General features: G+C 36.9%; 1 protein-coding gene across 1 annotated transcript in view; it reads left to right on the top strand.

Moving 5' to 3' along the window:
* PPP1R2 (protein phosphatase 1 regulatory inhibitor subunit 2) overlaps positions 1 to 14548 on the top strand; it is a 32388-nt gene that overhangs the window by 7184 nt on the left and 10656 nt on the right. Inside the window, exon 2 of the mRNA XM_084875646.1 lies at positions 11965 to 12072. Coding sequence (XP_084731772.1) covers positions 11965 to 12072 — 108 coding nt within the window. The remainder of the gene's footprint in view (positions 1 to 11964; positions 12073 to 14548) is intronic.

Below are 14548 nucleotides of genomic sequence, written 5' to 3'. Positions count from 1 at the left end.
TATCCTAAAAACGTCATGGAATAAAATATGCACAGAAATGTTCATTTCTGTTTTATTTTAAATACAAAACCCTTGGATTTCATCTAAATGTCTAACATTAGGTTAAGAGTTTATTGTTGAATATTAGTGTAGTTATTAAAAAAGTAAAGACTGAAAAACATACTAGATTGCAGGTTGGATCCCCAATTGGGGTGAGTATAAGAGGCAACTGATCAGCGTTTCTCTCTCCTCCCCTCCCTTCTCACCTCCACCGTTCCTTTCCTTCTTCCTCTTTTTTTTTTTTTTTTTAATATGTTTTTTATTGATTTTTTTTTTTTTTTTTTTTTACAAAGAGGAACAGAGAGGGATAGAGAGTTAGAAACATTAATGATAAGAGAAACATTGATGAGCTGCCTCTTGCGCACCCCCCTACTGGAGATGTGCCTGCAACCAAGGTGCATGCCCTTGACTGGAATTGAACCTGGGACCCTTCAGTCCACAAGCCAGTGCTCTTATCATTGAGCCAAACCGGTTAGGGCCCCCCTTCCTCTCTTGCTAAAATCAATAAAAACATATCCTCAGGTGAAGATTAAAAAATAAATAAATAAATAAATACATACATACATACATACATACAAGAAAATACAAGCAGCTTATGATAAAACTAGAGGCCTGGTGCATGGAATTCGAGAATGGGGAGAGAAGGCGGTGTCCCTCAGCCCAGCCTGCACCCTCTCCAATCTGGGACCCCTTGAGGAATGTCCGACTGCCCTCTCACTATGCAGTACTGCTGGCTCCCAACTGCTCGCCTGCCTGCCTGCCTTCCTGATTGCCCCTAACCACTTCTGCTTGCCAGCCTGATCACCCCCTAACCACTCTCATGCCAGCCTGATTGGTATCATAACTGCTCCCTTGCCAGCATGTTTGCCCCCAACTTTCCTCCTCTACCAGCCTTGTCACCCCTAACTGCCCACCCTTGCAGGCCTTGGTGCCTCCCAACTGCCCTCTCCTGCTGGCCATCTTGTGGTGGCCTACGTAGGGGCAGGATCTTTGACCACATGGGGGCAGCCATCTTGTGTGTTAGAGTGATGATCAATCTGCATATTACTCTTTTGTTAGATAGGATAGAGGCCTGGTGCATGGGTGGGGGCCAGCTGGTTTGCCCTGAAGGGTGTCCCAGATCAGGGTGGGGGTTCTCTTGGGGTGTGGGACGGCCTGGGCGAGGGGCCTGTCTGTGGTGGTTTGCAGGCTGGCCACGCCCCCTGGAGATCCAAGCGGAAGCCCTGGTATCTTGGATTTATTTACCTTCTACTGTTAAAACTTTGTAGCATGGAGCAGAGCCAAGCCTTCTCCTTACTCTGTGGCTGCTGCCATTTCTGTTTGGATTTGTTTACCTTCTATAATTGAAACTTTGTAGCCTTGAGTGGAGGCTTAAGCCGGCAAGGGCAGGCGGAAAGCTTGGCTTCTTCCATTGCCCGGGAAATCCAAGCCTCCCTCGTGCTATCTGTGGCCACAGCCATCTTCATTGGGGTTTATTTGCATACTCGCTCTGATTGGTTGGTGGGCGTGGCTTGTGGTTGTAGTGGAGTGATGGTCAATTTGCATATTGCTCTTTTATTAGATAAGGTGTGTGTGTGTGTGTGTGTGTGTGTATACATATATATATACTGAGAGGTTTTACATCAGTACATATATGTATTTTATAAATGTTGCGTCATTTTATATATAGTGAAAGCTTAGGTATTTTTTTTACATATTATACACAGTTGAAAGTATGCAGAAATCAAAATTGTTAATGGGTTAGGGTGCTAGGATTATAATTTTTAAATTTCATCCTTAATTTTAAGAAAACATTTCTGTTTGTGTCCTACAGTTATTTTTCTATAATTGGCTCACAAAACAGGCTTACAAGGTATTTTGGTGTCTCCCTGTCCCCCACAATTAGAGATGCCTTTTAAACTCTAAAGGTCCATGCCAAAACCGGTTTGGCTCAGTGGATAGAGTGTCAGCCTGCGGACGGAAAGGTCCCAGGTTCGGTTCCCGTCAGGGGCATGTACCTTGGTTGCAGGCACATCCCCAGGAGGGGGTGTGCAGGCGGCAGCTAATCGATGTTTCTAACTATCTCTCTCCCTTCCCTCTTTATAAAAAAAAAATCAATAAAATATATTTTAAAAAATACTCTAAAGGTCCATCTTCATTCTTATCTCCTAAGTAATAACAATAAAATGCCATTTTTAATTTAATATTGTTAGCTCATTTAGGAAATAACCTGTTTTACTTTGAGACCAACAAGGTCATTAATGTGTGTTTGTTTTTTAAATACTTTATACACGTACAGAAAAGTATATTTTCCATCTTAAGAAGTTACAAAACAAACGTCTCTGTAACCACCATCATTTAAAAAAAAAAAAAAATGTTTCCATTACCTCAGAAATGCCTCCTGCCCTTTCCAGTCAGTCTTTTTTCTCCTCTTGCTATCATAACCATTATCCTGGTTTTTATGGTAATCAATTATATATTCCTACACACTTTAGTTTTGCCTGCTTTTGAACTTTACATAGAGATGTGCTAGTTTTCTTTTACAGTATCCTTAATTGGAAATCATTATGGGACTATTTACATAGGTTTAATGCAACTTTTAGCTGTGCTTTTCTGCTTCTAAACTCTTTCAGAGGCATTGTCTTATCAGAGAGGAACATTCAGTTATTGGATCATGGGTCTCCCTTCTTTCGTTGCTTTTGAATTGCTTTCTTCACAAAATTAATCCTCTTTTCTTAAAACGTGAATCCTTTTCTTTCATTTTCCTTCTAATCAGAAGCTTCTTTATAATTTCTATCTAAAATCTTTAGAGCCCTAGCTGGTTTGGCTCAGTGGATAGAGCGTCAGCAGGTGGACTGAAGCGTCCTGGGTTTGATTCTGGTCAAGGGCACATGTCCTTGCGGGCTCAATCCCCAGTAGGGGGCATGCAGGAGGCAGCCAATTAATGATTCTCTCTCATCATTGATGTTTCTATCTTTCCCTCTCCCTTCCTCTCTGAAATCAATAAAAATATATTATTAAAAAAAAGTCTTTAGAGAAATGTATCTCTTTCCACTGAAAGCTTTCTTTTGTAGAATATTACCATGAGCAAACCTAATCATTTGCTGTTTAAATTTATAGAAATCTGTAGTTAATGGGGTTGCTTTCCAAAATAAAATGCTTAAAACTGTAGATGTAGTTAAATAGAAAGCTGATTGCTTTTTAGAAACCTCATTCAGTGGCAGATCTTAAATTTTGAGCCTTGGACGGCAAAGGTAGCAGACATTCTGTACAAAAACAACTTAATTATGTTTTCAGAATGCCTTATCTCAAACATTCTCGACGGTGCTAAGTGAGATCTTGTTTCAGGATTTTTAACCCACAACTTTAGATTTTAAGATCATTAAAGCTTCTTATATTTGTATAAGGAGCTTTTGTAATTTTATAAGGTGCTTTTATAATTTGGTTTCATGGGCATATTTCAGTTGATTCATTAATTCTATCTGTTTTGCAGTTAAATTTTTTGGTGTGTGTGTGTGTGTGTGTGTCCCCGCCACAAGACCAACTATTACTGATAAGACGGTCTGAAAACATCAATATAAAGCAAGATGTATTTACTCAGTTTAGTTCATTCAAGTGTTTTTTTTTTAATACTAACATTTAAATTTGATGAGTTGAAAATTCAGTTCTATGCTGAGTGAATAAAAGCTCTTTAAAGAAGAAATTTTATTTCTGTGCTTAGAATTAATGCACCAAAAGAATATAAAGTCAGAAATGTAATTTTTAAGGTGATTCAGAGCATAGTGAAGTGAGTATAATGTTAAAATTTACGTATGTAATTTTCCAAGAGCATTTCAGGATTAGGGTATTAGTAGATTTGGGAAAATTAAAATTGTCTACATTTAAACTTGAACTATGTGGACCAAATGCAGAAAGTATGATTTGAATCTGTGTAAAATCTACATTGATTCTTTTTAAAGTAGTATTATTTTCAAATTATATAACCAAGTGATAAACTGTATGTGACAAAATGTCAGCAGAGAATGAGTATATACCATATTTTCCGGCATATAAGACGACTTTTGAAACAAAAAAAAAGTCAACCGAAAATCGGGGGCAAAAGACCAAAATTGCACAAAAATTACCTGCAGATCTTGACGGCAAAGTAAGTCTTTTCTTTGAAGTGGGGGGTAGTCTTATACAGTGAATATAGGCCTAAACCTATGTTTTAAATGTAAAATTAGGGGGTCGTCTTATACGCCGGAAAATACGGGTAAGGATTTGTAATTAAGGCATTAATTATTGAACATCTTTTTAAAAAAATATATTTTATTGACTTTTTACAGAGAGGAAGAGAGAGGGATAGAAAGTTAGAAACATCGATCAGCTGCCTCTTGCACACCCCCTACTGGGGATGTGCTGTGCCCACAACCAAGGTACATGCCCTTTACCGGAATCAAACCTGGGATCTGCAGGCCAATGCTCTATCCACTGAGCCAAACCGGTTTTGGCTGAACACCTTAATAGTTGTGCAAATATTTTGTTGAATGGATATTAATAAGTGTTCATAAAGTATATAGTATTTCTAGTTCTCTTAAGTAGATTTATCTTATTTGTAGTTCTCCCTTGTCCACGGTTTCGCTTCCGATAACTTAAATTACCTGCAGTCTAAAAATATTAATAGATACAAACAACTGTATGCTAACAAATTTGACAATCTGAATAAATGGGTAAATTCCTAGAAACACATAGTCTTCTAAGACTAAAACAGACCGATTACAACCAACGAATTCGAAACAGTAATCAAAAAACTTTCAATAAGCAAAAGTCCTGGATGGTTTCACAAGTGAATTTTACCAACATTCAAAGAAAAATTAACATCCTTCTCATGCTATTCCAAAAAACTCCGGAGGGAAGACACCCAACCTCATTTTAAAAGTTCAGTATTACCCTGGTCCCAAAGCCAGATAAGGAAATTACAGAAAAAGAAAATTATAGGTCATTATCCCTAATGAACATGGATGTAAAAATCCTTAACAAAATATTAATAAGCTGAATTCAGCAATACATTTAAAAGATTATATACAATGATCAAGTGGGATTTATTCCTGGAATTCGAAGTTGGTATAATATCTATAAATCAAGGTGATGCACCCCATAAACAAAATGAAGGACAAAAAATCATGTTATCATATTAGATTCAGAAAAAGAATTTGACAAAGTCTAGCACCCATCCTATATAATAAAAGTATAGTATGCAAATTGTCCCCTCAACCAGAGTTCTTCCAAGAGTTTGACCAGGGGGCGGGCTGGCCGGGGGGAAGGGAGGGAGGCCCTGGTACTGGCAGGTTGCCAGGGGAAGGGAGGGAGGCCCCAGCTGGTGACCAGCAGCCACTAGGGACCTTACCGGTGCACAAACTTCATGCACTGAGCCTCTAGTTTATGATAAAACTCTTGGCAAAGTAGGAATAGAAGGAACACAGTTCAAAATAATGAAATTCATATATGACAAACCCACAGCTAATATACTCAATGTTAAAATTAAAAGCATTTCCCTTAAGATTAGGAACAAGACACCATTCTTATTCAGCATAGTATTGGAAGTCCTAGCACTCAAGACAAGAAGAAATAAAAGGCAACCAAATTGGAAAGGAAAAAATAAAACTATTATTATTTGCAGATGACATATGAATACTGTATACAGAGAACCCTAAAGATTCCACCAGGAAGCAAGCTATTAAAAGTGATGAATGAATTCAGTAAAATACCAGATACAAAATTAATGTTAAGAATTTGAATGCATCTTTACCTTCTATACATATAAAAGGCTAATATGCAAAGTGTGCCCTCAGGAGTTCGATTGGGAGTTCGATTGCTTGCTGTGAGATGCACTGACCACCACAGGGTGGCATAGAATGAAAGAAGGCCCTGGCCAGCAGCCAGCACCTGGGGAATGAAGGCCCTGGCCAGCAACTGTAAGGCCCCGATTGGCCCTGATCACCAGCCAGGCCTAGGGACCCTACCATGCATGAATTTGTGCACTGGGCCTTTAGTATATCAATAATGAAGTATCAGAAAGGGAAACTAAGAAAAATATCCCATTTATAATTGCATCAAAAAAAGTAAAATACCCAGGAATAAATTGAACCAAGGTGGTAAAAAACCTATATCAGAAAATTATGACACTGACAAAAGACATTGAAGAAGATACAAATAAATGGAAGCATATATCACGCTCTTGAATAGGAAGAATTAACATCATTAAAATATCCATAGTACTCAAAAAAAATCTATAGATTAAATGAAATTCCTATCAAAACACCAATGGTGTTTTTTACATAACTATAACAAAAACTTAAACATTTTTATGGAACTACAAAAGACCTTGAATAGCCATAGCAATCCTAGAAAAAAGAACAAAGTTGGAGGTATGTCAGCTGATATCAAATGATACTACAAGGCTATGTAATCAAAACAGCATGGGTTAATATCCAAAATTTACAAATATTAATATATAACTCACCCTAGCCCATTTGGCTTAGTTGGCCCATGGACTGAAGGGTCCTTGGTTTGATTCCGGTTAACTTACCTCAGTTGCAGGCTTAATCCCAGCCCTGGTTGGGGCACGTGCAGGAGGCTACCAATTGCTGTGTCTCTCTCACATCAATGTCTCTGTCTCTCCCCATTCCTTCCTATCTAAAAATCAATGGAAAAATGCCCTCAGGTGAAAACAACAAAAAAGAACTCATAGAACTCAATACAAAAAACAACCAATCCAATTAAAATATGGACAGAGGCCCTGAATAGACATTTCTCCAAAGAGGACATACAGATGGTCAATAGACATATAAAAAGATGCTAAGCATCATTAATCATCAGAGAAATGCAAATATAAACCACAGTGACATACCACTTTACACCTGTCATAATGGCTATCATCAGTAAATCAGCAAGCAAGCGCTGGCAAGGATGTGGTAAAAAGGGACCCCTTGATCACTTTTAGTGGAAATGCATATTGGTACATACACTATGAAAACCAGTATGGAAGATCCTAAAAAATAAAAATTGGAACTGCCTTGAGACTCAGCAATTGCATTTCTGGGAATATATCCAAAGAATCATAAATACTAATTCGAGAGAATATATGCATTCCTATGTTTATTGCAGTGTTATTTACAATAGCTAAGATATGGAAGCATCCCAAGCACTCATCAATAGACAAGTGGATAAACAAGATTGGTACATATATATAATGGAATATTACTTGACCATAAAAAGAATGAAACCTTACCATTTAAGAACAGCATATTTGGACTTAGAAGGTATTATGCATAGTGAATTAACTCCATTAGAGAAAGACAAATAGCATATGCTTTCACTTACATGTGGAGTCTAAAGAGCAAAATAAACAAATAAAATAGAAACACTCAGATACAGAGAGCACACTAATGGTTGCCAGCGGGTAAGGTGGTTAGGGGACTGGCTGAAAAAGTTGAAAGGATTAAGAAATACAAATTGGGCCCTACCCAGTCTATTATAGCTCAGTGGATAGAGGATCGGCCTGTGGACTGAAGGGTCCTGGGTTTGATTCTGGTCAAGGGCACATGCCTGGGTTGTGGGCTCAATCCTCAGTAGGAGATTGAGCAGAAGGCAGCTAATCCACATGTGTCAAACACACGGCCCTCGGGCCAAATCCAGCCCGCCAGGCCTTGCAATGTGGCCCGCACCGCGCTGTCATCACTGCACTCCGCTGTCAGTTTATGACATTGTCAGTTTATGACTGTTCAGTAAACCATTCGGCCCGCGATTTAGGCTGGATTTTAGATTTTGGCCCCTTCTCTGATTGAGTTCGACACCCCTAAATGATGCTTAACATTGATACTTCTATCTCTCCCTCTCCCTTTCTGAAACCAATAAAAAAATATATATTTTTAAAAGTTTTAAAGAAATACAAATTGGTAGTTATGAAATAGCATGGAAATGTCAAGTACAGCATAAGTGATATAGTCAATAATATTCTAATTCCTCTGTATGGTGCCAGGAGGGTACTAGAAATATTGGGGAAATGCTTTGTAAAGACTAACCACTATGCTGTTTAGTTGAGACTAATACAAAATAATTTTGAATGTAAACAGCACAACTGAAAAATAAAATCTTAAAAGAAAACAAGAATATTAAATGAATTCCAGAAATAATTCATAAATTTTATTTTATTTTCACTTCTTTTTTATCTTTATTGTTGAGAGTATTACATATGTCCCCTTCCGTTTTCCCCCATTGCTCCCCTCTACAAAGTTCCCACCCCATCACAGGCTTTTACCACACTATTGTCTGTGTCCATGGGTAATGCATATATGCACATAGTAAGTTCTTTGATTAATCTCTTCCTGCCATCCCACCACCACTACCACCACCACCCTTCCCTCTGAGATTCATCAGTCTGTTCCATGTATCCATGCTCCTAGTTCAATTTATGCTATTCATTAGATTCCACATATGAGTGAGATGTGATATTTGTCTTTCTCTGATTGGCTTATTTCACTTAGCATAATAATTTCCAGGTCCCTCCATGCTGTCTGAAAGAGTAAGAGGTCCTTCTTTTTTACAGTTGCATGGTATTCCATTGTGTAAATGTACCACAGCTTTTTTATCCATTCATCTGCTGATGGGCATTTGGGCTGTTTCCAGATCTTAGCTATTGTAAATTGTGCTGCTATGGACATAGGGGTGCATACATTCTTTCTGATTGGTGTTTCAGGCTTCTTAGAATATATTCCTAGAAGTTTGATCACAGGATCAAATAGCAGTTCCATTTTTTAATTTTTTGAGGAAACTCCACACTGTTTTCCATAGTGACTGCACTAGTCTGCATTCCCTCCAACAGTGTATGAGGGTTCCTTTTTCTCCACAGTATCACCAGCACTTGTTATTTGTTGATTTATTGATGGTAGTCATTCTGTCAGGTGTGAGGTGATAACTCATTGTCATTTTAATTGCATTTTTCTGATGATTAGGACATTGAAACCAACATCATAGTCAAGGAGCAAAGACTAAAAGTGTTTCCCTTAAGAACCAGGTACAAGACAGGGATAACTGTTTTCACCACTCTTATTCAACAGTATTGTTAAGTTCTAGCTACAGCCGTCAGCCAAGAAGAAAAGATAAAAGGCATTAAAATTGTCAAGGAGAAAGTAAAACTGTCATTATTCATAGATGACATGATATTACACATGGAAAATCCTACAGAATCCACAAAAAAACTACTAGACTTCATAAGCATATTCGACAAAGTAGCAGGATACAAAATTAATATCCAGAAATCAATGGCATTTTTATATACCAATAATGATCTCTCTGAAAGAGAAACTAAAAATAATAATAATCCCTGTTATTATTGCAAATAAATAAGCAAACATAGGAATTAATTTAACCAGGAAGGTAAAAGACCTGTACTCGAAAAACTACTGGGCATTGAAAAAAGAGATAGAGGAAGCTACAAATAAGTGGAAGAATATACCATGTTCATGGATTGGAATGAGGTAACATCATTAAAATGTCCATACTTCCCAAAGCAATCTAAATCTACAGATTCAGTGCAATCCCTATTAAAATACCAATTACATATTTCACAGATCTAGAACAAATACTCTAAAAATGTATATGGAACAAAAAACCCTGAACAGCCGCAGATCTCTTGAGAAAGGAGAACAGAGTTGGAAGTATCAAAAGACAATATCAGGTTATACTACAAAACCATGTTTTATTGTTAATCAAAACAGCCTGGCACTGATACAAGAATAGGCATATAGATCAATGGAACAGAACTGAGAACCCAGAAATCGACCCAAGCCATTATGTTCAATAATATTTGACAAATGAGGCAAGAGCATATAAGAGAGTAAAGAGTTTCTTCAATAAATAGTGCTGGGGAAATTGGACAGGTATGTGCAAAAAAAGTGAAACTAGACCACTAACATATCATACACAATAATAAACTAAAAATGGATAAAAGACTTAAATGTAAGTCGTGAAACCGTATAAATCCTAGAAGAAAATATAATCAGCAAAACCTCGGACATCTCCTGTAGCAGAATTTTTACCAATAAGTCTCCTAGGGCAAGAGAAACAAAGGAAAAAAATAAATAAATGAGACTACATTAAACTGAAAAGCTTCTGCACAGCTAAAGAAACCAGCAAAATGAAAAGGAAAACCCACAGTTGGGAGAACATATTTGCCAGTGAAACATCTGATGGGTTAATTTCCACATTATATAAAGTGCTCATACAACTTAACAAAAGGAAAACAATCTAATTTAAAGCTGGGCAGAGGACCTGAATAGACACTTGCCCAAAGAGGACGTACAAATAAATGGCCAAGAGACTTGAAAAAATGCTCAATAATTCATTGTGCACCTTTCTAAGCATGATGAAACCTCAGTGTGAATCATCCCTTTGTCCAGCGTATTCACACTGTGTACTAGTACACTTCCTGCCTCCAGTCACTTAATAGCCATTTGGTTATCAGATCAACTGTTCAGGTATCACAGTGCTTTTGTTGAAGCAACCCTTACAGTAGCCTAATGCTATCTTACAATGCCTATGTTCGTTCCCCTCAGTTCATCTCCTTACATAGGCATTGTCATCTCACATCATCACAAGAAAGGTGATGAGTACAATATATTGAGACCACATTCACGTAACTTTTATCACAGTATATTATTATAATTGTGCTATTCTATTGTTAATCTCTTACTGTGCCGAGTTTACTAGTATAAATTAAACTTTATTATAAGTATGTATATACAGGGAAAAACATAATATATATAAGGTTCAGTATTATCTGTAATTTCAGATATTCTAATGTTTCCTCAAGAGATAAAGGGGTACTGCTGTATTCCATTTCTGAGCAAAGGCTTATTTTTCTAGATTTAAAAATTGAGCTATAATTTTAATTTTTTTGCAAACTAAATCTTTATTTAGTGGTATATGAATTTAATGAAGTTTTCCCTATCGTTTAATGTTCTGATTTTTTGTTGAATAATAGAGATCGTTTATTAAAGTTGGTGACAATGAAACAAAGACTGGGGAAATGAGCCTAGATAGGCTGCTTTGGTTCACTAAGAATTCAGAGAATAAGGGGCCTTGAGAATAGATTCAGAAAATGTGAACTGCAGCTGCCCATTGCTATCCTGGTTGCAAGCCTCATGGGGTCCCTTAGAGCTTAGGAGATGCATTCCTGTGGGGGAAAAAAGGAGGGGCAGCATGGGGGTGTGCTCCTGAGAGGGAGAGCAAGCCTGATTCTTTTTATTAGTATGGATATATGAAAAAATTAGGCCCAAAAAAATTCCTGTTTGCCTTTTTTTTAATCACACTGTTTCTAATATATAGTAACAAAAATCCTAAAGTATTGAGAGATCAAACAAAGTATAAATTTCAATTTTTACTATTTTAATTCTGTAGATCAGGTGAAGACTACATATGTCATATAGTGTTTTGAATGCCTGGTTAAGATTCTGAATAATATGTTTTTAATATGTGGACACTGAGTATTTTATAAAATATTTACCAAGATTTTATTTTAATGACATACGGTTTTTATCCTAAGTCAGTTTCTATTCCAATAAAGTAGCTGTAAAAATAGAAGTTAGCAGTCAACTAGAAACTGATGTTTGTGAATTTTCACCCAGTCGGTATGGCTCAGTGGTTGAGTGTCGACCTAGGAACCAAAAGGTCGCCTGGTTAAGGGACATACCTCAATTGTGGGCTTGTTCCCCAGTATAGGGGTACGTGCAGGAGGCAGCCGACTGATATTGTTCTCTCTCATTGATGTTTCTCTCTCTCTATCCCTCTCCCTTTCTCTAAAAGTCAATAAAAACATATTTTTAGATGTTTGTGAATTTTAGATGTGCACATTTTTTATCTTTTATTGTTTTGAGGAAAATATTTTTCTTTTTCTTTTAATTTTAGTAAAAAATCCCAGAAGTGGGATGAAATGAACATCCTGGCGACATATCATCCAGCAGACAAAGACTATGGTTTGATGAAAATAGATGAACCAAGCACTCCATACCACCGGTAATGTTTTGTAGACATCATTCCTTTTTTTTTACTTGTTTACATTTTGCATTTGATATGAACTTCTGGATAACAGCTGATTTGAATTTGTTTTTATATGTGTTACTGGAGCACTAATTAATAATCCAACTGCAAATTTTGTATAATAATGTAACTAATACTTAACTTTAAAATGGGCTTGTTTGCTTCCAAAATAGAAATCAGTGACTTACTCAAGTCTCTTTTTGAAAATAACTTCACAGATATTAACTATTTTTTAACCCAAAGACAAGTGGTCATTACTACTGTTTGATGTCCTTCTTTTTTACTTAAATAATATTGTAGTTTAGATAAGTGCATTGTTACTGTTGGCAATTTTGAGTCTTCCAAAATTTTTAAAATAATAGGGTGTGCCAGTGATTAGTATTAAAACAAAAATAATGTGCCAATAAGTATTTTGAGAGGATGGCGTTCTAAATAAGTGGAAATACCTAACGCAGAGTATGCCTTAACTTGTATCGAAAAAATAAAGATTTTCAGAACTGAAATATTTTGTCATTGAAGTGTAAGTTTATAAATCCGGAAGTTATTGTTAAAATAAAGTTAAGAAATTCTGTTTTGAATCAATGGATGAAATCTTTGGAAGAAGCGAAGTTGAGATAACTTGATAACAAAAACCGTAAAAAGAATAAACATGATTTTGGCAAGGGTAGAAAGAAATAAGGAAATGGGAAGTACAGATACTGAAACACTAATACTAATAAACTTGAGGGAAGAAATAAACATATTCTTTTTTTTTTTAATATATTTTATTGATTTTTTTACAGAGAAGAAGAGAGAGGGATAGAGTTAGAAACATCGATGAGAGAGAATAATCAATCAGCTGCCTCTTGCACAACTCCTACTGGGGATGTGCCCACAACCAAAGTGCATGCCCTTGACTGGAATCGAACCCGGAACCTTTCATACCGCAGGCCGAAGCTCTATCCACTGAGCCAAACCGATTTCGGCTAGACATATTCTTTATAAAAAGTTTATATTGTTTTTAAAGTCTAAACCGTTTGTTGTACCAGAAGCCAAAGTCGGGGCTTTCTTCCTTTTCAATAAAAGTAGTAGACTATTTTGTAACTACCAATTTGTACATCTTAATCCCTTCACTTCTTTCACGGGGATATAAAAGTACAGTATAGGGAATATATTCAATATATATGGTGCTAGGGGGTACTGGAAATTTCAGGGGAACACTTTGTAAAGTATGAGTGTCTAACCACTATGTTGTATACCTAAAGACTTTAGATCTGTGATTCAAAAAAATAGCTGTACTCATTATTTTTAGGCTTTATATTTAAAATACAATAAATCAGTGGTAGATGAACCGTGTCCAGCATAGCTAGTGGTGAACCTGAGGAGGGGCGATGAAGGATTAAAGAAGACAGACAAGAGAATATAGTTGGGACCAGGTAGATCACTGTGCCTGGATGAGGAAACAATGATACAGCCTGTAAGCCAAAGCTTTATTTAAATTATAGTCAGATCACACAAAGCAAAACAAGGGCAAGATGTTTACAGTGTTCTTGCAAATTTCAAATCTGCTTCTTTCCTGGTGTTACCATTCTCTGAACTCTATCAAGCTTTATTTAGGTAGCACTTGCTGTGCCCCCCAGCCCACTTCCCTTAGCTACCTACGATTTCAGGGTCAGACTATAAGGTCAAGCTTACAACCATAGCCTTTTGGCTATAATTGTGCTGGAAGGCTTTGCCCTCCACGCTGGGACTTGTATGTGGCTTTGCCTCAAGTCAGTCCAAGGCTTGATCCTGTCTGAACACTGCAGCCACTCTCCACAGGTAGATACACTTTTTTTTTTCTCTCTCTCTCTCTCTCTCTTGACCTTACTCATATTCTTCCTCTAAGAGTCTCAAAAGTTATTTGGTCCCTAAATGATTGAGGCTGTGTGTGTGTACAGATGTATGTGCTTACGTTCTCTTGATGCTCAGTTTTACTAGCTCTTTTTTTCTTGAAGAGGTTTTTATTTGTTTGTTGGTTTTTAAGATGCTTTTTATAGCCATGGCCATTGTTGCTCAGTGACGAGTGTTGGCCCACACATCAAAAGATTACGGTTTCGATCCCTGGCCCCATTCGAGCACATGCAGGAGGCAACCAGTACATGTGTCTCACATCAGTATTTCTTTCTCCCCCGCTCCCCATATACTCTCTCTGAAAAGCAATGGAAAAATATCTTCAGGTGAGGAATAAAAAAAAAAGTAGGCTTATAGTGTTTGTATGGAAAATAAAACAATAAGTATTTTGTTATTTTTACCTAAACTTATGACTGCATAGATCCCTTTGTCTCATCTTCAGGTTATGTAACAGTATATATTCTTTTTTTAATTTTTTTTCTTAATAAATCTTTATTGTTCAGATTATTATAATTGTTTCTCCTTTTTCTCCCCTATAGCACCCCTCCACCTGGTCCCCACCCCACCCTTTGCCCTTACC

This window comes from Pipistrellus hanaki (genome assembly GCF_964339955.1).
Source record: "Pipistrellus hanaki genome assembly, chromosome: 2".
In the NCBI taxonomy this organism is placed as follows: domain Eukaryota; kingdom Metazoa; phylum Chordata; class Mammalia; order Chiroptera; family Vespertilionidae; genus Pipistrellus; species Pipistrellus hanaki.
The sequence above is the reverse complement of the archived record's forward strand: the minus strand, read 5'-3'. Positions and strand labels throughout refer to the sequence as shown.